This window comes from Lagopus leucura, unplaced genomic scaffold (genome assembly GCF_019238085.1).
Source record: "Lagopus leucura isolate 7727_CA_CO unplaced genomic scaffold, USGS_WTPT01 Super-Scaffold_741, whole genome shotgun sequence".
NCBI lineage: Eukaryota > Metazoa > Chordata > Aves > Galliformes > Phasianidae > Lagopus > Lagopus leucura.
Window position 1 is genome coordinate 7,078,937 of NW_024962256.1, and position 23,630 is coordinate 7,102,566.

Here is a 23,630-nt window from a genome sequence, read left to right on the forward strand (position 1 = left end):
GCCTGTCTTGTTTGAGACTTAAACCATTCATTACATTTGTACTTGCAGATTTGAAACGCGGTGGGGAGAAAGCATTTCTATTTGGGATCATCTTTCTGCACTCACTTGCTGTGTTTTAAACTCCTAGCCAGCCCAAAAGGCAAAGCTCTTCTCATTTTCATGCTTCTCTTCTTTTTATTGCCTCTAGAGAGAGATTACTGCAGCATATGTGAAAAGCAGCCGATTGGAAGGCTTCTCTTTCGGCAGTTCTGTGAAACCCGCCCGGAGCTCGAGTGTTGCATTAGATTCCTCGACTCGGTGGTAAGTCACTTCTTGTGGGATCTTGCAGTGCTTTGCCACCCCATGCCTCAGCCGCTAGCTGAGGAACCCTGCTGGCAGAGCAGGAGGAGTGAAACGTTGCTCTGAAGACGCAGTGATCTCTACCTGCACCCAGCCCTGGCAGAGATGTGTGTGATCAGAGCAGTGCTGTTGCGTAGCTCCTTTCCTGACACGCGCAGTGCTCTGACTTCAGGAAATCATACTTCCATGGGATGTGGGATTGCGTCTTCTGGACCTGAGCAAGCTGTTGGCAGGGGTGAACCTAGCAGCTCCCCAGCATTGTTGGAAGTAAAGGGGCAGTGCTGCACCCAGGTTTGGGACCAGCTTCAAGGTACATGAGCCATCAGGAGGGGCGGGAGACAGGCAGCCCTCTGTGGTGCAGGCAGAACCTTGCTTAAGGCCACAGCACAAGCAGCTGGGCTGTTGTGAGTAATGTCTTCTGATATCATTACAGTCGGCAGTGTTAGAAGGCAAAGAGAAGGAAGAAAAGGAAGATGATGAATGGACTGACAAGAGGGGATGAGGAGTGTGACAGTAATAATGCCTCGCTCTTACCAAGCCTCTCCATCAGTAGATTCCAGGGTGATTTACAAAGGACATCCTGGTTGATATCTTGTTTTTTCAAATAGGAAAACAGGTGCACAAGGTATAGAAATGACTTTGATTGAGGTCACCAAGGAACGCGATGAGCCTGCTATAGAACCCAGCACCATTTCCCACCCCAGTGAGCTCCCAGCTAACCCGGCCATTGAGCTGTGCCCCCAGCCTCCTGGGCAGACTTGATGTTCGTCCCCAGTCTGGCAGCGTTTGGCTCTGTGTAGTGCCAGCAGTAGCTGCTCACAGTTTAAAGATGCTCACTGGCTTCCTTGCTGCGAGCCTCCTGAAGGGCTGGGCATAGATGAGCCAAAAGGCTGCATCCCACCACGCAGGCAGATGAGCTGCCGGTTGTCATCACGAAGTGCCTTTGCTCTCTAGCTGATACTAGCTAGAGAAAAGCTGGTCAAAGGCAAAGCAGTGTATACCAACAGGAATATGTATTTATTTTATTTTATTTTTTAATTTCTGCTGTGGCTGAGCTATTTTGAAGTAGAAGCAGATGCGAAGGTTGCACTGTTGTAAAGGTAAGAGTTTGGGAGGGGAAATTTCTCAGTTTTTATTAGTACCACAGCTACTACAACAAATCTGCATTGCAGAAAGTTTTGAGTAAAGTCGCACCATAATCAATTTTAGTTGGCATATTTGGTACCATCCCAATTCATAAAACAATCTTTGAACTTTTGTAAACCTTTTTACTTGATTAACATAATTTAAAACATCCTAATGCTCTTGCTGTACATTTTCATTGGACTCATTTTGCAGTTTGATTTCGCACCTAGACTGCTGAAATGTAGCAGTGTGTTGTAAAATTGACCTTTTCTTCAGATGGCTTACAGCAGGATTTGGCTCAAATTGTTACTTGCAGTAGACACTAGGTCTCTATGCTACCAGAATAGCAAATGATAGAGCAACACACCTGCAGTAGGTTAAAAACTCCCCACTTAGTGCTTACCAGAGTATAGGATTACCGAGCACTGAGTGGCAGAAGACTGCACACAATCAGTTTCACAGGTAAACCAAAGGAGGTATTTTCCCACATGCACATATCTTGATATATTGCAGCACTGTGCTTTTCGACTGATAGATGTGAGGGGTGTGATAGAAAATTCTCAATGAAGACAATACTTGCATGACTGGAAACAAATAGTCCTTCTCAGAGAATACACGCATCATCTTGTTAGAGATTTCCTCACGTCAGCATTAAGTGTATTGTTTGAAAGTGTATTGTTTAAACGACAAACCAAAGAATTTACCCTCAGATTTTTGCAAGCTAAGAAGGGCAACCTTTAAATCAGCACAGCCATGGAAAGGTTTCTCTAAGAGGTTTTGAATGATTACAGTTCACCTTATCTTCCTAGTGCTGGTCATGAGTTTCCTCAGTGGGAAGGCTCAGCTCTCAAGGGTCATGAGACAGCTACTGCTGGCAGCCGATCGGTGCAGGTATGCTCAAGGCAAGCAAAAACAGGAGGATGCTCCAGGTGCTTATTGCAGCCAACCAGCACCTTCTAGTGAGGTACCTGCCATCATGAAGCACTGATTTCATGAACAAAATGTTGAGCTGTGTGGAGGTCTGAATATTTGTTCTTCTTTTTAGAGCTAATTAACAGCAGTCTCCTTTGTCGATCTCAAATTCCAAACAAGTTTGCTCCCAGACTGTGAAAATCCCTGCATTATCCAATATTAAGGTCTAGCAGCACAGCCATTAAGTTGGGTGATGGCTACTGAAATTCACCCAGAGGAGTCACACTGTGTTGAGTGAGTAGTGGGATTCACGCCAAGGCCTACGTTAGGCAAAAAGTCCCGTAATGAAACCAGAAGTTTGACTTTAAAGCCCTATTCTGAGGCCACCAGGAACATGGAACTTTTTTTGAGGCCACCTGCTGTAACAAGCTCTGAGCAGAAGCAGCCAAAGCTTTCTTTGGCTTAATTACATTTATAATGAGAGATGCAAAGCTTAGCTTTTTTGTAATATCAAATTAAAAATAATAATAGAGAAATGTGTTTAGTTGTCCATCAGAGGCTCAGAGGGCTTTTTGCAAATTGAGAAATAAGAACCTATCTTTTACAGAAAGAAGGCGAAGTAAAAGCACAGCTGGGTGACCTTTCCAGGCCACTCGGTAAGTCACTGGCAGAAGCTCACAATTGACCTCTCCTAATTTTTAATAGCTTTTTTTTTTTTTTTTTTTTTTTAATTGTGAACTCGGTTGTCTTCAAGGAAAGCAGGAACTGGGGCTCCCAGGTGAGTCAGGCACCCAGCAGCCTTCCAGTAAGCTCAATTTCCTTACTTAGGACGCAACCAAGTTTTGCAAGAACTCTCCCAGCTCCTTTGCCTCCAAAGGCTGGTTAGATCAACCAGACCGTGCAAACTTGAGTGCATATGGGAAAAAAGTCTCTTCTCTGCTGGACATTTATTTCAGCTGTCAGTTGAAATAACTAACCTGGTCTGATGTAGACTCCTGCAAATCTAATTTTCACAGCATCTGTTTTTGTAATGTTTTGTTGTTGCTGTTGTTTCCTGTACTGTTTAGCAGTACTCAGGCTGGCTTTCTGAAGGAAAAAGCCGTTTGTATTGTTGCATTCTGCATGTGTGTAGCTGTGTATCTATTAGTTCCCTCTAAAACTCATTAACACCTTGGCCACTTTCAACTTGTAACTGAGATTAAAGTGCCCAGAAACTGAAAGTTCCTGCATGTCTTCTGAGAACAGTTCCCCAGTTATTAGCCACAACCTGTCAGTTGTAAAATAGGCTACAAAGATACATGATTGTAGGCAGTAGGTCCTAACATTAAAAGATGAAACTGATAAGGCTCCTGCTTCTGCTGTGGGGTCGTTGTGAGTGACTACAGTGGTCCTAGGCTACACAGTGAGGCAGTAAGGACAGAGCCATCTCTTACTATGGATATCGTGCAAACAATTTCATGACTTCAAAAGAGGAAAATATCCAGTAAAAAGAACCAATGGCTTCAGCTTGTGCCTCTGAATATGTGCGATTACACACATCACACGCTCATCTGAGCACATAAACAACAAGATCTCCCACGAGTAGTTCACCGAACTCTTATGCAGCCATTCAGATGAAGGAACTGTTCAAACAAACTATTATCATTACGTGGAGCTGTTTTATGATTAAATCAGCTCTCCATAAGCCCTTAACAAAGAATTCACACACAGCTCCAAAGCACACTTTGCTGTGCTTACAAATATTTTAACAACGTCATAGAGCTTTCTAGCTGTTGAAAGACAGCCATTAAAATGAAGTGCTGGGGGATACATTTCCTGTGCTGAAAGGCAGATCAGTGAGCAGCTAACCCGTTAGCAACGTACATTTCCTTCCCAGCCAGCCTGTGCCTACAGCACAAGGAGGTGGCTTTGCAGCAGGGACCTCCTGCTGGTGTCCTCTCCTCAGAAGGGGTGCTGGCTCTCTGATTTTGCTGTGCCATTGTAATGAATACTTTACTGCAAGTCTCTTGAGCCACTTTCCTGTTTCATCTTCTCCCATTCATCATTTTTGAACTTTTTTCATTCTCAGGGGAGGATTTCTAACATTTTAATGTGGATCAGGTTTAGACTAACTGGAGGGAGCTGAGAGCAGAGAATAGCTAACTCTGATCAAGGAGAACAAAACCTGGAGTTATTTTCTCTCCTATGTTCTGTTGTTTTTTGCACTGAAGCTAGATAAAAGTACACGAGGAGAAAAGTAGCCCCAGTGCCTCTCTGGGTTGTTTCTGCTTGTGTTATCCAGGCACTGGGGCAGAGGCTGAGAGACACTATCATCACTTTGGGTGGAATTTTCAGCTGAATGCTTCACTACACATTACACTTATCTGGGGTAACAGGATGAACGAGCATCCATTTAGTGCCATTTGTAAAAAACGTGTCTCTGTTAGAGAGATTTCATTTGGTTAAGTCCCTTGCATGGTGTATAAACCATCTGTGTATGTGTGTCTTAAAGCTGTTCAAGGCTTTTTCCATCAGAAATGCCAGTTTGTTGATATCAACAAACTCATTAACTCAAAATGTGTTTTTAAACAGTCAAAAGGACTCTTTTTTGTCCTGTGCTTTAACATGAAAAATGTGGTTTCAAGTTAACTTTTCATTTAGAAATGTGAGTTATTATGAATCCCAGCTGTTTGCTTTGTGCTTTCCAATTTTCAGTCACAGACTTTAAATCTCAGTGGAGGCAAGTGCAAGGATGATTGTTAGAGCACAGGAGCAATAACAGGGCAGAAATCAGAGATCAAGGTGGAAGAAGCAGGCTCTGCAGCAGTTAGGAAGTTGAGGATAACAGAGGAGGTAGCTGGTACAAGGTATAGGTATAAAACTGGGACCAAAACAGAAGATGAAATCTGCTGCCTGTGCTCAGGATTTGACTCTACTGCTCCTGACTTGTACTGAGAAACCTAACCCTGCTCTTCCAGAAGCATCCTTCCAATGTCCATCTCCTGGTGGGTACAGGGGACTGACTCCCGCAGCTGTGCCCTACCCAGCCAGGGAACTGGCAGATGCCTGCTGTGAGGGACAGTCTGCCTGGATCCAGAGTGATTCCTTTGGCTCTGTTTTTCATTTTACACATAGTTTTAAACCATGCAGTTTCAGGAAGTCAGAGAATGTTAAGATGAAAGTAAAGGCAATGTCAGAAATAAGGCTGCTCACATGAGCCCCACCAGTCTTGGTGACTCAGCCAGTTTCATCCAAAGTGCTCTTTTTCGCTCAATGCTTAATCTTGTCTGTTGGTTGCAGTCTCTATCCAGCCCTTCCTTGGTCATCCCTGAGGTCATGGCCTCATCACAAAGAAGGTTACCATCACAGTTCCCCATCCCATCTCCTGTGGCCCATCCCAAGGATGGCTGCTGCAGGACAGCACTTTACACACCCATGTGTATATTTAGCTAGGGTTCCTTCTGGGGAAGCAGGAGCCGCCTGAATAACTACCTCCAAAACAGCAGCCGAAGGACCAGTTAGCAACAAACGGCAGTGAGCCCACATCCTCTCGCTATTTCGACGGAAGGATCCATGCCTGTCTGCAGAGAGAGCCTTCCCTGCGGCTTGTCCCATGTGGTCAGGGTGATTGTAAATCCTCTCCTCATTTATGAGCAATGAATAGGGCCCTGTCTGACCTAACTAGGGCATGGAGAAGCTATTAGACTTCAGAGCAGGAGCTTTGAAACACATGCCTGGATTCATCAAAGGAATAATGGAAAATATTTTGTTTCACATGGATTTTAACTAATAATGTTATTTCTAGCAATTAGGCATTTGCAAATTTTAGCTATGCTTTTGAGTATTGTGGAAGAAGGGAATGAATCTTGTGATTTAAGCACAAGATTGAGAGTCAAGGATATTGGTATTTTTCCCAGGCATGCAACAGAGGGAACATGAGGAAGTGACTCTTTATGTGTGTAATTCTGCTTGCAGTAGCAGTCTATGGCTGAAAGTGCACCACTGTCTTGTGGTGCCAAGTGGCTCAAAAGTGGCACCAAGGGGAGAAATAATAATGAACGCAGAAACAAAATGAAGCAGGCTTACAGTACTTGAGCCACAGTGAAATCAACACTGTTCACAGTTACAGTTCCTTTTCACACCTTCCCTTGTCTGTCACTTCCTACCTTCACCACCATCCCGTAGCATTTTCTGAGAATGTCAAATGCAAGTATAAGTAAATGTTCTTTTTATCCCTTCCCAATTATCTTAGATACTCTGTGTGTGTGTGTGTTTAGTTCTGCACATGTCGAATCCCATCAGGAAGTGTATTTCAAAACACTGATCCAATTCCTGCAAAAATTCTTTCTTCAGCTCTGTCCCAATTTGCTTATTATTTTATAGTTCTGATGGGACACCGAATTTTTGACAACCTTATGATGTATTTTAGGTGGCAAAGGACAACTCTGAATCAGTTTTTATTTACTAGAAAATTAATATACTAGCAGGATCTGCTAGTCCCAAGCAAACTGTGTACTGTGATGTGTATCAGGTGTTGCTTTTCTGGAGTCTACATATTCACTAGTGGATGTAATGAAGAGAAAGCTAGCAACTTTGTGGAAAATTTACTTTTGTCTGGTGTAGAAAAATGCATTAGTTGTACCATTTGCATTCCTGACATAAATCCTTGTTGTTGTCAGAGAGTTGTGTGGCCAAACAACATCTTCAAGAAAACATTCTGTCAAGAGATTACCGAAGCACTTTCACACATATCAGTAAGAGGACATGGCTATTACGGATCAGACCAAATGCATGAGATTCTGCATCCAAATTATTACCTGTTTGAGAAATTCACATTTCTCCACTTATACAAGCTAAGATCTTGGCTTACATGTCTTAATATTTAACTTTCAAAGCACAATCATTCTTTATTTCACCAATCCAGCTCCAAAAGGAGGCACTGATAGTTGCCAGGCACTTACCATGTATAAGTGAATATTTGATATTCCAAATCACCATCCTGCAGGTCTCGAGCTGATGTGATGACCAATGTTTGATAATGGAGACAGATCCATTAGGAAATCTGTGAGCCCAGTTTCTTTTGGCCTTTTCAGAAAAGTGTGGTAGAGTATTCAGAATCTGAAAGCAACTGAAGGAGAAAGAAGCAGTTATTATCAGTCAGTGTGTAAGTAGCACTGATTTGAGGGCTCACTAATTCTCCTAGTCACTTCCATGACAAGGCAGTGCCAAAGAGCTCTTTGTTTGGCAGTCTTCTGTGCAAAAGGTTTTGTTTAGATAGATTCTTTTTCCTTAAAATACATTGCTTTGGTTTTCTTTTAGATGAAAAACTCCTGGTCTGTGTGTGGACCTAACCACAAACTGTAAGGGGCAAAGTAAGATGCAACTCTGACCTTTTAAGAAACTGTTCCTTATGTTACCCTTGCCACTGCTTTATGCTGTAGCAAGGAATTGTGGAGAAGACTGCTGTTAAGATGCTGTAAACATTTGAGATTACCCATGCTTACAGGGCTGAAACAACCCATATTTAGATAGCATCTAAAAGGACAGGAAAGTGGATGAAAGATGTCTTTTTAAACCCTTGTAATAAGTTTTGTGGGTACATAATTGGTTCATCCCCAAAATGGCCACTGAAAGAGAAGCACTGCTCTTGCAGATTTCAGCTTTCAGTGCATTTGTCATCAGCAGTACAGATTTGTCTGGGTTCTTTGCAGTCCCTGTCACTTCCCAACCAAATCAGATCGTCCTTCTAAACTGTTCAGGCGACCTGCTGTGTACATGTTTAAGTACATAGCTTTAGACTTAAGCTGCAGTAGCTAAATCAGCACTGTCCAGGTAGGTGGGTAGTAGCATTATTACTACACTGTGGTTTTCGTGTCATTCCTGGGTCTGCTTACATTGGGTATCCATTGCAGCCTTCCTTCCTTCAGATTTACTGTATCACAGTCAGAGCAGTACATACATCTTTGAGTGGGCAATAGTTCTGAAGTTTGTACTTCTGTGTGTTTGCCAGTTCAGTCTGATTTACTTTCTTTTTTTTAACTTCCTCCTCATTTATCATCTCAAACAGCTTGTATTGGACCAGGTTACTTAATTGGTTTGGCAGGATTATCTGGGATCCTTTTTCTAATACAAGCAGTCATGAAAAGTGCTAGGCTGACTTTTTTTTCCTGGAAAATCTTTTGATCCTAAGGCTAAATCTTTGTACCCCGGGCAGTGCCAAGTTGGAATGCCTCTATGAAGTTGTCGTTATCATTTTGTAACTGAGACTCTATGCAGCATGTTTTTAATTTGAATGCCTTCCATGATTCCAAAACTTTTACTAAAGTGATTCATGTCTTCATAATGCACCAGTAATACTTCTTTGTTTCTTATGCTGTCTCCTCTCTTGTTTTTATCTGCGTCCTGAGAAATCAGCCTAGAAAAAATGGCTCTCAGATCTGCCTTCGTGAGAGTCTGGCTGGAGGATCACTAAAAGTGATGGGCAAGTCTCATGGCACTGTAGAAGGGATGCTAGACCAAAGGAAGATGTAAATAAATAGGGAAGACCCATTCTTCCAATCAGGCAGCCTACTGAAGGAGTTCATCTGGTGCTTGAAATACCAGTGTGGCAAGAATTAACCAAAAACTCGCTTTCTCTACTACTGAGAGAAAAAAATTACCTTTCGTATCCTGTTTTTTTCTTTAAGCAAGACCCAGGGAGTTACTGTCTCTGGTTATTTTCTGAACATTGTCTTGGCAAGGCTGTAAAATATAAAGGAATTAAATTGTATTGGTATTAATGAAGAGATATAATCTCAGAAAACAAATCACCAGGGTTTGTTCAAAATATTGTGGAAGATTTTTGGACAGTTTCTGTGTACAGGTTTTACTTCCATCAAAAAACTGTTTTTATTCTCCAGATTCTTCAGACAGAACGTTTGGGTAAGACCACATCCAAAATGAAGTTGTGATAGTGAAATACGAGTGCAAATATTGACAATTTCTTTATATCTGTTCCAGGCAGAGTATGAAATTGCTCCAGATGAAAAGCTGGGAGAGAAGGGAAAGGAAATCATGATGAAATACCTCACCCCAGAGGTAAGGGGCAGCCAAAGTGGTGTTACTGAAAGAATGCTGCAAGGCACACCTTTGCTAAACAAGGTTGTTCTAGGCTTTCTAATATAATTTTAGAGCCCTAAAATTTATGATGGCAATCTCCAGTGTATAAACTTGCAAGTCTTATACAAACAGAAAGAAAATTGTATTTTAATCTGTTTAATCTTGGCTTTTAAGAATGAACTTGTGCTTACTAGAGGCTTAAGTCATCTACGACGAGAAGGGGCTTCTCTGTTCTCTTGTCCACGTGCAAAGCTCTGCATCCATGCTGCAGGGCAGGACACCTTCGCAACTTTATCAACTGGTTATTTCCTATTCTGTTCAAATTTGTGGTGTTTCATATACTGCTGGGTAGGAAGCACCAGCAAAGATGGGTTTTGGTAACAGATGTTGTATGTCGGTACAAAAACTTACATTCTTCCTACACAAATTTGCCCCAAGGTAACCAAAAGCTTGCAAGATTGAAATTGACACTGTGTGTCTTGGAGCTGATGGTGACACCACCAGTTGGTTTCCACTGCTGTCAGCTCCTGACTGTTGCACCACTGGGCTGTCCAAAGGAGCTCGTGGTAGCAACCGTGTCCACAGGGTGGCACTCTGAACAGAAGTACAGATTGCAGCAGCAACATTGGACAGGCTGCACTGGCACTAACCCTTTTGAGCAGGAGGCTGGATCATTTGCCGACCAGGTTTAACCTTTGCTTCAAAGTCACTGCCAGAAAGCAATAAACATCAAAATTCAACATATGAACAATCCTAGGATTTTTCCTAAGTCGCTTTCATAGGAGTAACCAAGACATACAACTGCTGCTTCATCTTTTTTACAAGAGAAATACATTTGACTTTCAGGAAAAAGAACTGCATTTTTGGCAGATATCTTTCTAAAGCGCTTAAATGGTACAAAATGTTTTGGAGATGCAGGGGCAGAGCAGACCTTTTTTTTTTTCCAGTCAGTCATTTTCCTACCGTAAATTTCAGTGCATACTTTCAGTTATCTCAGACTGCATTTGGGGATCTGGTTTCATTTCCTGAGCCTGGCTAGCTTCATGTGCAGCCATTTAGCACTACCAGGGTGAGTTCCTGCTGCCCATTCATTAAGGGCATGAAGTTCTACTGTTTTCCATCCACTGAGGTGACTGTTTGTCTTTAAATTCCTATCAACAGGGGAAAGAAGGGCAAATACATAAGGAAAATTTTTCCCTCTGCTCTAGTCCTGATCTGGAAATGGAGAGGGGCATTTTGCTGGTATCAGGAACAGGGAAGTGAGAGGACAATGCTTTTTAGTTCCAGCTAAGTGCCACTCTTTAGTTCCAGATGCCACTCTTCACTGATGTCCCATTGCACTCTGCCATATCTGTTACTTTACTTGCAGCCCCATAGTGCAGCAGAAGCACATGGAATAGTTTAGTGAGGTCAGTAAGGCCCAAGCTGAGAGCAGTTTTGTCTTCATCAGGAAAAAATAGTGTTGCAGGAAGGCAAATTACTGGGACTCTAGAACTAGAGTTTCCCTTCTCTGCAATGCTGTACACTTTTCATTTGACTTGCATACTTGATTTTTCAGTGTGAAAAATGGATGTGGTCTGTTCTGAAACTTATGATGTCTTTGGATTATGTTAAGGTCTTAGGGCAGAAGGAAACACAAAGCTATGTGCCTTCTGTTGTAAACTAAAACTGTGCTGGTTAAGCTTTAATGTCAACATTGGTCTCGCTGCACTTTTTTTCTTAAACAGTTCTTCCTAGAGAAGTGTGTAAGCCATTCGACAGGTAGTAGAGAACTTCCTAGAGGTAATATTGGCTACGCCATAACAACGAGCTGACTGATAATTTTTCTAACAAAGGTCCCACAATAATTACTTAAAACATCTTCAGCAAGGTCTGGATTTCTTTCTTTTCATTGGGGATACTTACCTTAGACACTCGCATTAGGAGTTGAGGTGGCCTACTCTCTCTTCTAGCATAGAAAGAGAAGTAGGAACCTCCAAAGGATGGACTTTAAGCCACTAAAGGTAAGTGATTCAAAATCAGGTTAGATGCATGCAGAGGTTAATCTGGACCCAAATGTCCTAATGGAATATGGTCCTGGCCGGCAAAGAAACCCTCTTTTCATTAGGTGCTGCACTGCTGCATTTCTCCATTTAGCTGTCATTGCCTCGAAAGATACAAAGAAAAGAAAGATACATACTGATTCCAAAGCCTTCTGCTTTCAGAGCAGAAGTTTCTTTCAAATAGGTGTGTGTCTGTACTTCAAAGAACCTTATTGTCTTGACATAAAAATAGTGTGACATACAGCTTGACTGATAGAATAAAATTATAGGTTTGGCTCTTGGACAGATAATTCAGTCTTATAATGTAAATAGTATTTTTCCCAGAGTGCAAGATCAGAAATAAAATCTAAATAAAAAGTAGACTTCATGCTCTTTAATATTTATAAAAGATTTTTAGCTCTTGGGTTTTTAAATGTCATGCATATTTAACATATAATGTGTCACTATATCCTCATTCCAAAATGTATTCATTTGCACAGGGAACATGCACTTTATTTAGTAAAGCATATAATACTTGTACAGCAGAAAGGAAAGGAAAACATTTCCCCAGATGAACAGACGTCACATCAGTGCTTACAACCTCATGTGACTCACAGGCACTGCGAGATGTTACTACGCTGTGCAACAGTTGGCAAACTTGGGTGTGTGGGAGCAGTGAATGCCTGCATAGAGAGCTCTAGCGAGAGCGTTCAGCATCAGCCCTGAGGCAACTGAAGGAGCTCAGAGCTCATCCAGAGAGCTGAGGGGGAGACACCGTTTCAGATCATCACAGTGCAGGCTCTATGCAGCTTTAACATCCTGAGCAGCCCCTGAGCACTCACTGAGGCAGATGAGAAGGCATCTAACAGCCTTTTGTTGCAGCTGAGGCCAAGGATGGCATGTGTGGGTAACGCTTCCATGGCTCCCTGGCTTACAGGCAACAGCAATGACAAATTCTGAGCATGGCCTAGCACCTGAAAGGGAAAATGGGTAGTTTAAGCCTCTAGGAGAAATGGCACATAGGAACTCTGGTTCTCATCTGGGAAAAAGAGGAAGTAAATCCCTACTTCTTCCATAGGAAGACATCAATGCGCCCTCTTGCCAAAAGTATGTTGAAACACCCATATCCAGCAGCCCCTTCTGAAATATTTGATGGGATGGAAATGCAAGAGCTGCGTGTGATTGTCTCACTTACAATGCCAAAACAGAAGCTTTTCCATGGCTCCTGAGCAGCTTGACCTGAATGGTAAGCAGGAGACAGAAAACTCATGGAAGGGGTGGGTGAAGATACCAGCCATCTAGACACATGCTCTGAAGAAGCACTGACTTGTTTCTCCCAGGAGGTCCCACTTTGAGCTGGCCACTCCTCAGGGCCCTCTGGGGATAAGCGCTGGTGAGAGGGCCTCATCAACAGGAGTGCTATGTCCCACGAGGTGTGTGTCACTTCCATGCCTTGATCTGAGGGGACACTCATCTACTGGCCATCTTTACTTCACAGGAGCAGCACAGTGGTCACATAACATCGAGATTTCTTGACTGGAATCCTGCTTCTTCAAGAGAAGCTTTAACAGTTTCCATGAAAAAGGCACTTAAAGCTGCCTTTTTGACTTAATAAGCCTGTAGGGCAAAAGTCCAACCCACAGGAAGTCTAAAATTTCTGAGGTTGTGAAATATAATGGTAAAACTGCTAAAATGAATTGGTCACAAATATTTATTTCCTGGCTTTTCCTAATCTCAGCAGTTGAGTGAGAATGTTTCAGATTTAGGTTCCAGTTCTGTCTGCAAATGGAAAAGCTCTCCGTGCTTCGTGGAACGGTTCAGTTTAACTGAACCCAGCATGTCTTCATTACCAGGCTTCTTCTGGTAGTGCAAGAGTGAAGGGATACGTTTACCTTTGTGCTGCTCTCGGATTAGAGCTGTGCATCTGACTGCAACATCTTTGCCTTCCTTTTTGAAAGCCACCATGCCTAACCCCACTAAATCACTAGCCCATTATTTTCTTTGTCACTGCAAAGCCACCACCTTGAGATACTTTGAGAGACACTACATAAAACTAAATTGATTTGAAATGGCTATTAAGGCAGTCTCCATATGTCATTATAGTTTATATTTGGACCCGGTTGTGTACTAAAAATGTTACTGAATAGGATGCCTGATGTGTATTGTTATCCCCATTAATACACTTCACAGAATATGAAGAACAGCAACAGTTAGGTTTCTTATCTGAATTCCTGTTCCGTTGCCTTCCCTCCAGGAAATGCACAGAGTAAAGGCCACATTTTCAATGTCTTTCTCTGCTGCAGGAGGTTAGCTGTATGCAGCAGTAACCTCCTTACTCCAGCCTACTGAGAGCAATGGGCATTTTGCTAAATGGAAATATGTCTTTGTTTATATGAACAATTATAGGATAAGGAAGGGAGGACAAAGTCCTATGGAAGGGAAACTGGCTGATCAGCAGTGCCGGGCCTTCCACTTGTCCGCTGGCTAAAAAGTGCTCTTCTATCAGTTCTTTCTGCAGAAGAAAATACTTACGTAAGATGGGTGAGATGAAATTAAAATGATTTATGAGCCTTTCTACTGGGAAAAGTCATGCAGCTGAGTCCAGGCTCACACTCACAAGCACCCATTCTTAGCTCTGCACATTGCCACAGTTTTCTTTTTGCACACCATTGCTTTAATCTTGATGGTAAGCATTTTTTCCTTCATGTTGTTCTCTCCTTGACATTTCTTCCCTTCCTATTTTCACCATGAAAATAAATGCAAACTTTAGCACTTGTGCTTTTGAGTCAGTCATCTTCTCTGATCACTAAAGACTTCCATCTCCCGTAAGAAGTTTCACGCATCACTTCTTAATGGTTCTGGCTGAATCCCATTGGTGGAAGGGCAGGTCCTACCAGGAATTGGATTCCAGTGCTGAGATCTCTTCCTCTAACTGATTAGTTTTACTAAATGCCTTCTAGGAAGATTCTATAACTAGTTTTTGGAGTGGCCAAAATAAAAACTGAATGTCACTGTAAGTGAAACTTAGAGGGGGAAAAAGCCCACAACAACCATTAAGCTTCTGTGAAGCAACCTGCATAGTAAAACATGGGATGAGGCTCTGCATTTTCAAAAGGGAGCCTTCTGGGTCTTTTTTTCTACACTGTTACATTGCTGGTACAAATTCAGCTTATATCACTTGTATCCAGAAAGTCATCTCTGTTCCTTTGTAAGCTTGTTATCTTGCTGATAAAAGGTCAACACAGTATTGCTTTTCACTGGCTACTGTGGATGTTCCCTTAAGGCTTGGTCCAAGAGCTATCTTCTGAGCTAGTTTTCAAGCTTTTCTAAACCGTATGCATTTCATTAAGGACCCAATTGAAATAAGAAATGAATGAAGTGCCTGTCTGAACACAATGTGTTACTTGGACTTAGGGTAGGTTAGAATTATTTACTTGCTGAAAACGCTATTCACTGTGTCCTTTGGGTTCCCATTAGTAAACTTTGCACGATGCTAAATACTTAAGTAGGAATCCTGGCCTTACTTGAGCCAAGGAGAGTTTTGCCATTTAATTAATTGCCCTGGGACTTTACACTGTCACCCAATGGATTTCTCATCTCCCTGTTCTGTTGACTTCGCTACTCTGTAGGCACAGTTTTAGCCAGAGATGATAGCTTTACTTAGCTATCTGCTTTGCAGATAGCATAATCAATGTACAATCCAGTCTCCAGATAAATCAATATATAATTCTTGTTACTGTTCCAGAGATAACACAATCAATACGTGTGCTGATCACTACATCTTAGTCCGGAAAAGTACTCTTCTCAGCTCATCTTTCTGAAGTTTGATTTGGGAAAATATTTGAGCAGCAGTATGGCAACCTTGTTACTCAAATTAATGCTTTCTAATCGGAATGTATTTTAATAAGCATTCTTCTGCCACTGCAGCCAGGCAGTAATATAGGGCATCAAAGAAATCTGTTGCCTTGATTAGCAGTTCCTTTGCTGTGGTCTCAGACTGAAATGCATTTTCTCATGGTTTGCTCAAGTCCTATTTCCTCATCCTTTACCCACTGTTTATAATACAAATGTTAGTTAACTAAATACTTACTGAGCATTTTTGTCTCCTGCAATGAAGCCAAACTGCACAAGAGCCTACAGAAATAACAGAGTCTGCTCTGTCTCGATGGTGTTGCCCCACAGTAGGTCCTTGGGCAGTCCTCTGTGCCCTGTCCTTTTAGTTTAAGGAGAGCTGCATTTGAACTGTACTTGCTCGCATTGGTTGAAGGCTGTTAACCATATTAGTTTTACTCTAGCTAGTGTTATTATTTGAAGCTTTGCTTTTCCTTCCTTGTCATTCTTGGGAAGTTACACTCCCAAGTTTACAACTCTCATGCAGAGGAGATGCTTCATAACTGTCGTTTGTGGTCAGGAAAACCATTGGGATGACTTGCTCAGTGGGCAGAAGCCTTCTAGCTGCCCTGCGTTTGCTGGAAGTGCTCTGACTTGACCCTTTGGAAAATGGAAACTTACTTCAGCTAATTCATGTCAACCACACATGTAAAACTGGCTCACAGCTGTCTGCTGAGGCGAGGCAAGCCCCCCAGGCTGCTGTGACTCCTCGTGGAGACTAGCCAGGGTATTTGAAAAGGCTGAGTACACCGTGCAAATAGTGCAGACTGCTCAAGATTATCTGGGAAGTGGAAAGATGTACTTGTCTGCCCCCTGGCTAACAAATACGCTTGTTAACATAGAATCAGAGAGTGGCTCAGGTTGGAAGGGACCTGAAAGGTCATCCAGTTCCAACCCCCTGCCATGGGCTGGTTGACCCCCACCAGATCAGGCTGCTCAGGGCCTCATCCAGCCTGGCCTTCAATGCCTCCAGGAATGGGGCATCCACAACCACTCTGGGCAGGAGGAGGGTCCCACCACCCTCTGAGAAAAGAATTTCTTCCTAACTTTTAAGCTAAATCTCCCCTCTTTTAGTGTAAATCCATTTCTCCTTGTCCTATCACTATCCTATAAAAAGTTGGTCTCCCTCCTGCTTGTGAGGTCCCTTCAAGTATTGGAAGTCCACAACGAGGTCTCTCCAAAGCCTTCTCTTCTCCAAGCCATATAAGCCTGGCTCTCTCAGCCTTTCTTTGCAGGAGTGGTGCTCCAGCTCCCTGATCATCTTCATGGCCCTCCTCTCAACCCTCTCCATGAGGTCCACATCTTTCTGGTGCTGTGGGCTGCAGACCTTGATGCAGTACTCCAGATTGTGCCCCGCGAGGGCACAGTACAGGGGGACAACAACCTTCCTCTTCCTGCTGGCCACCCCTCTTTTGATGCAGTCCAGGATACCGTTGGCCTTTCAAAGAGTTATCTTTTCCTTATCCAATCTGCATACTCCTCACCACTTATATGCACTTCATATGGTTTACCTAATGGCCAGGGAAGTTAATATTAAGCCTTTAAGGTTCATTCAGCTTCCCCAGATATAGTCTGTCTGAAAAATGTGTTCACATGGGAAAAAGAAATCAAGTTTTTTCAGCTGTCTGAAACACTGCCTTGCAAGATATCAAAGCTGTCTGCAGGAGGCAACTTTTACACAAAACAACACATTAAAATTGATCTTCAGTGGGTCTAGCCTCTTACACTCTCAAAGCATGCATTGTAAACTTGGTCTATCCAAAGACAGATGTTTATCAAGACCAGAGGGATGAAGTTCTTCTATCTTTCTACTGCTGAGGGTGACTTTATGTGACTCATTTCTTGGATGATTAAAGTGCAGTGAGGGGAATTCCATTCTAAGTGAAATACAGAGTGCCTTAAATGACATTGTGTAGCAAATCCACACAGATTTCCGTGGGCAGTTTCTCAACAGTTCAGGATAGCTTTGCTTGATTGTCCTCCACAGCTGTTCAGTGCACCCATTGTGACTTGCAGGAATTTTTCTGATTTCAGCTTTTGCTTCCTGAAGCTAAAAGCAAAATGAGTTGACAAATGTCTTTTGGGCATTGACAAATGTCTCGTTGAGCTAAACTCAGGAGTTTAGCAGGCAACTGTAGACTTGACCTCAGCTAGGAAGGGAATGAAGAAGCACATGATCAAAAAATGTTAAGCATATCTTCTTACTCATCTGCTTCCCTAACAGCAGGAAATTAAGATTCTGGAAAAACAGCCTCTTCAGCTAGAAACTCAATCAACTGAATAGCCTTACAAGAATGGGCCAAGCAAATTCAAATGAAATGCCTGAGACTGACCTCTTTGGCTGGTATAATGCAATTGGATGAATTGCTAGGCTAATAATTTTCCATTATTTTAACTTGGAATCAAGAACTAGAGCACTACCAAAAGGAATGCTTTAAATTTCACAGAAAATAAATGTATTTAAATTCATTACAATATCTGTATACAAGCATAAAGAATAGGAAAATAATTATTAAAGAAAATCTTTGCACTGCAGGTGGACTGTAAAGTAACCAACACATTCAAGTTGTGGAAATGTGGCACTTCAAACTACCCCATTTTGTAGTTGTTTTTCAGCACTACAGCTATACTTAGAAAACTCATTTAACACACACGCTAAGTCTCAGTTTGTATATTAATTTATTATTATTTAGTCAAGCTTGTGTCAAACCTAAGTCAAAATTTAAGTACGTAGCAAGATTATTGTCCTACCACAGATGTTGTTTGTCCCACAAGCAAAGCAGAGAAAGAGTGGAAAATGCCACTGCAAACTGTGTCATCTCCTACAATAAATGTCTCTCCTCTCAATTCTTTGTTGAAGGCAATTACCATATGATTGTTAATGGATTGGGTGACACAGGTGACACCTGTTTCCAGTAGTGCTTGATAGTGATTTTGCTTGCTTTCACGCCCGGGGACATGATTTAGTGGAGGGTTGTTAGAGTTAGGGTAGTATGGTGAGGTTGAGGTTGGACTTGATGATTGTTAAGGTCTTTTCCAGCCTGCGCGATTTGATGATTCTATGTCTCCAGTCTTTCTGTGAGTAGCCCACTGTTTCCTGATGTTTATTTACTTCACTTTCTAATCTTTTCCAAGGCCTTCCCAAACTCTCTGTCGGATTTTAGTTTCTCCAGATATTTCCCCAGGATTTTGACCTCATATGTGAAAGGTGAAAGCCCAGTCTGCAAAATCCCCACTGAAAATGATAAAGCAATACAGGCTTAAGTGCAACCTGGATCAGGCTTTCATGCATGAGTTGCCTTTGTTCAAAGCAAACAGCTCATGGACTTCAGTGCGAGACTGGCTTGCAAGGCAAGGGTTACTGATGTTTACAGGCTTACGTTTCAGAGGAGTGAATTCAAGAGGCATCTGTTTGTTTTCCTGCAAGAAAGCCATTCAGTGATGTTGAGGTTGTAAATGTATGTTTATAGTTTCAGAGATTTTTTTTTAATGGTACAAATGACATTCAGTTTACCAGAGAAAGCCAAGCTGAGACTATTGCAACATAAGATTAATTGCTAATTTTTAGGCTATCCTTGAGTGAGGGAGGACATTAAAAGGTAGAAAGGTTCTGATACGAGGCTGGACACTGGATGCCATCCAAACATATTAAGCGCACATGGCCAGAGAAGAAACCTTCTGAGAACAGAAGCTGTCAAAATTGTCCTGTCATCTTTGTATCTTTGTTGCCACTAATGTGGAGAATACTGTTTGTTTCCAAAAATATGATCAAACATCTGGCTGGCTGTAGAAATGCACTATGGCAGTGGTTCAGCTGAGGTTGCTAAAAAAAGGTTACCTTCTGAACCAGTGACGCTTCCAAGGATTGCGTGAGTAGCCTAACTTTGGTTAGAATTAATCTTCTTTCTGTTCTTAAACTACTCATCCTACTGACAGCTACTGACACTGAGTAGTTCATCTGTTTTTACACTTTAATCTGTTTGTAAAATGCTTTCAAAGGAGGAAAAGGCAAAAACGAGTCAAACATTCTTCCCTTCCCCTTTATATCTACAAAAACAATTTCAGCTGGCTAGTTTATGAGCACCTCTAAGCCTTTGTGTCAAAGGAGGGAAAGTTCTAGGGAGGTTGTGGATGCCCCGTCCTTGGACGTGTTTAAGGCCAGGTTGGACGGGGTCCTGGGCAACCTGATCTGAATGTGTATGTTTGGTGGCCCTGCTAGGCAGGGGGGTTGGAACTACATGATCCTTGGGGTCCCTTCCAACCCGGGTGATTCTGTGATTCTGTGATTCTGTGTGATTCTTTTAGTGGTGAAGAAACCTCTGTAAGGTTTCCAAAGATTTATTGAAACACTGTGTGTGGAGAAGCAATAGTGTTTAAAGACATTGAAAAATATCGTTACGTACTTGTGGAGCCCGGTTCTTCACTAATTGAAGTCAAAAGCAGAGCTTCTGTGGTGACCAGTTTATGTTCTCAATCTAAGCTGTACCAGAAACCCCATGGCTGGTTAGGTTTGCAGTGAGTGGTTCTATTTATCCGAAGAGCATGAAGCCTGCAGCTGATTCGCAGGACTTGCAAAAGAAGCTGATGAAACAACTAAATTTTGTCTCCTGAGACATTCCGTTGTTTCAAAATTACTTTCTATGGAGCTTTGAAAGATTTCCTCTGGTCACCTATAGGAGCCAGGAGGAAATTTCTCCTTGATCCAGTCAATCTTTTCCTTTCTTTTGTTGCTCTGTAATTAATATTGTGGTTATGCCTTGAGATTTCTCTGAACTAAATAATTTAACATTCCAATGAAACCACACTGTGGACTGAAAGTTTTTATTTGGGAAACATTTTTACTCACACTATCTGCATTGCAGTTGTCACCATCAAGAGCAGAAATATGGTTTCTAGAAAAGAGCATTTCAATTGTCACAACTACAGAATGGTCTACTGAGAATGGACATGACAAAGTCCAGTTAGATAGCAGAGCCTGCTTGTGATTAACAGGAGAGCATGAAAAATGCTTTTTATGCTTTCCATGCCCTAGTCAGAAGAGACACCACTATGTCTGCTGAGTTGTCCAAGGAATGACACAGTTCAAAGACTGCAACTTGTTCCCAATCGCCAAAAAGGAAAGATGTTAGAAACTTCTAACCGAGAAGAAACTTCTTTCCCTACCCACAGGTTTGCTGAAGCCTGACAGGCAACCCAGTGAGTCTGTAGCAAGCAAGTCAGCCTGAAGCTAGATGATGTCTATTACAATATATAAGTTCATAAACTGAGGTTGTTAGCATTTTGTGATGGATTAGTACAGCCCCTCCCGGCAGAAGAACATGTTCAGCTGTTTGCTGAGGGCTCTATTGTCTTCTTTCAGTTGTATTTTTCTGGGTCAACAAAGCTTCTGATAATTTAGTAGAATTTGAGAGAAAACAGATTCATCGTGGCTCCAGATCGGTTTGCAGCTACAAAACAAACTCCACAGTTAATAGGCACTGCTGATTTGCTTCATTTAGCTACCTGCAAGTGATCTTGCTCTCAGTACTGAAACTGCTATTTGTTTCAGAGGCACAAGACCACGCTGTTTTTCATAAGAGTGGGTCAATGATCCGCTTTTGTAATCTTGGGTAAGATATTTAACATCTTCCCATTCCCAGGGCTAGTGCTACTGGTTTGCACTGGAAGGTTTCGCTGTCACGATGTGTATGCAGTGCAGTATGTCCCCCCCGATTCTCAGGTAGTGTCTGCACACTGATGAATTGCTGCTAATAATACAGCTGCTCTCCATGTTCCCCATCTGTCTCACTGCCAATTCCTACATCTGTCATCTCAAAGAAAATATCCTGGAATTATGAAGCCTTGTGCTTTACTGGTTTGCCTCATACAGACCCAGATGACTGTGGTAGAACAAAAAATAAAAAGAAAATGCAGAAGTTGATTACTTAAAACGTTGCAGCTGCTCCTGATGTAGAATTGGCTGTTTACAACAAATACTGCTAAATCTGAGCAGACAAGATCAGACATAGGGCAAGAAAAAAGAACGTTCCAACATTTTTGGGCTTAACACCAAAAGGATTCAGGAGGCTGTGACAGTGCTGGCAACCTTTGCCTCACCAGGTTGAAATGCATGCTTAACCTGGACTTCGTAAAATCAAACTGCCACCAAGACTGTCTGTTCTATCTCCTCTCTCGCTACTTTCCTCTGCATTTCTCCCCATCAGTTCTTTCATAGTTCTCCTCCGTCATTTGCCACTGCTTTTAGACTGTCCACCAGGCTATGGCACAGGTTCAGCCTTGGTCAGGCCCTGGTCTGAACAGGAGAGGTATCCCCTCCGTGGGACAGGCCATGCCCACACTGTGCCCTGTGTTGGCATCTTCCTGCCATGCAGCTGGGGAGCTGTGCAGGCCCTGAGGAAGATGCCAAGAGCCAGTTCTTGGGGTGAATCTCTGGTCACAGCTAGCAGATGAGCACAAGAAGCACAAAGAGGCACAACCTGATGTTCTGTTTGGCCTTCTATGACTTTTCCCTTTTGAAAACATGTATAACTTGAGCATATAGACTTTGCTGTTCCCAGATTTTGCGTCAACCATGCAGCTGCCGAGATGACTTACATACATCTAACGAGGCTTCTTTCTTCCAGCACCCAGTTTAATTACAGTCCTCATGACTCCTTATGAGTGTTGGTCTCAGAGTCAGCACAGATAGTCACGCTACTGCTACTGCCCCATTATGTGTCCCTCTGCTAGATGTGCCTTTCTTTGTGGAAGGATGTGATGTGCCAGAGCAACAGCAGAAATGGCACTGCATGAGACACAGTGTGTGACACAAACTGTTGCCCTCTGTTGTTGGTCTCTTGGGTCACAGCTGTGTGACAGCAAATTGAATGCAGCGTCACAACAACTGGATGCAATCATTGTTTCCAGGTCTCTGTGGATGAACTCTTCTCATCACAGCAGAACAGTAAAGTTCATTTTAGTCTGCTTCTTCCATAGTTTTGAGTTCTTTACTAGCAGCAAATCTATGTAGGGATTGGCAAATAGATCATATGTAGAAAATTGCTGTCAAAATCTGAAAATACACATATCATTAAGACGGATGTGCTTGGAATCAAAGACAGCTCAAGAAAAGTTATGGCTTGAACTTTTGTCCGTTGAATGAAATATTTTTAATTGTTTTAAGCTAGTTTGTTGTGGAATGTTTTCATAACCTGAGACATAACATATGCTGCACATTATTTGTTTTGTGCAAGTGACTTTTAAAGTAACTCTTATAATTTCGATATCATGGTTGCATGTCTGAAACTTGCCAGGAAACAGTTATAACGTTTGTAAGAAGTCTATTTGTTCTAAGAAGTGTGATATCTTTCTGGTCCATATCACTGTTATGAATAATCGTGCTTCAAGGTACTATGATGACTCATCCACTAGCAAGAGCTGCTATAAAAAGACAAACCTGTATTTCTAGGTTTCTATTCCTTTTTGACTAATTGCAAAAGCTACAAACGAACTGATTTGAGGACTCTTAGCATTTCTGGTTTTCATTTATCTCAGTAAGACTTCTTTAATTTCAGTCGCGGATGAATATGATAAACACTTCAGCAAAACAGAACTCTTCACCATCCTGTTCTTCAAAATACTGTGAGATTGCCAGCTATCTGATGAGGACTTAATTGTGCAATAAAGTTGTAAAGTTTTGAGGTTCTTAGAAGAAAGGCACTGTGTAAGAATAAAGTATAACCATTATTTCTCTGGACTAACGACCCACTCCTTTTGTTGCAAAGTCAGTCTGACAAAAGTCAATGCCATCCCTTCGTCTGATCTGAATATTTAGCTGAAATTCATGGTTCTGAAAGCTATTTCTTTTTGTTGGAGATAGTGGTGACTGAGTATCTTTGAAGCAAGGCTGTTCATTTGCAAAGAAGATACTTAGTCCCAAGGAGAAATCAAATAATTAGGCAGAGGTGCTTTGCTCAGAGGTGCAGGTTTCTTTTGGTGAGCAGCACTCAGCATAAAAGCATCCTTCAATATGTGTTTTTAGGGCCATGGCATGCACCAGTGCTTTTCAGGGCAGAGTTTTGCAGAACCTTGCTACAGAGGACTGGAAGGAGGCTCCAGAGCCTCTTACATTGAGAACATATTAGATACACTGAGATCCTCAATAGATGCCTTTCTGCTTTCTACATTCACACCTCTGAGAACAGTTTGCACAGTATTTGCATGCATCTTCTTGTGGTAACCCACGTGGGAAATCAGAAAAAAATCTTCACATCCATTGAAGTGGAA

At 42.1% G+C, this 23,630-nt stretch overlaps 1 protein-coding gene across 1 annotated transcript in view; it reads left to right on the forward strand.

The window, feature by feature from the left end:
- The window catches only part of GRK5 (G protein-coupled receptor kinase 5), a 161,406-nt gene that overhangs the window by 102,463 nt on the left and 35,313 nt on the right, over window positions 1–23,630 (forward strand). The window contains exons 3-4 of the mRNA XM_042863942.1: window positions 188–300; window positions 9,355–9,432. Coding sequence (XP_042719876.1) covers window positions 188–300; window positions 9,355–9,432 — 191 coding nt within the window. The remainder of the gene's footprint in view (window positions 1–187; window positions 301–9,354; window positions 9,433–23,630) is intronic.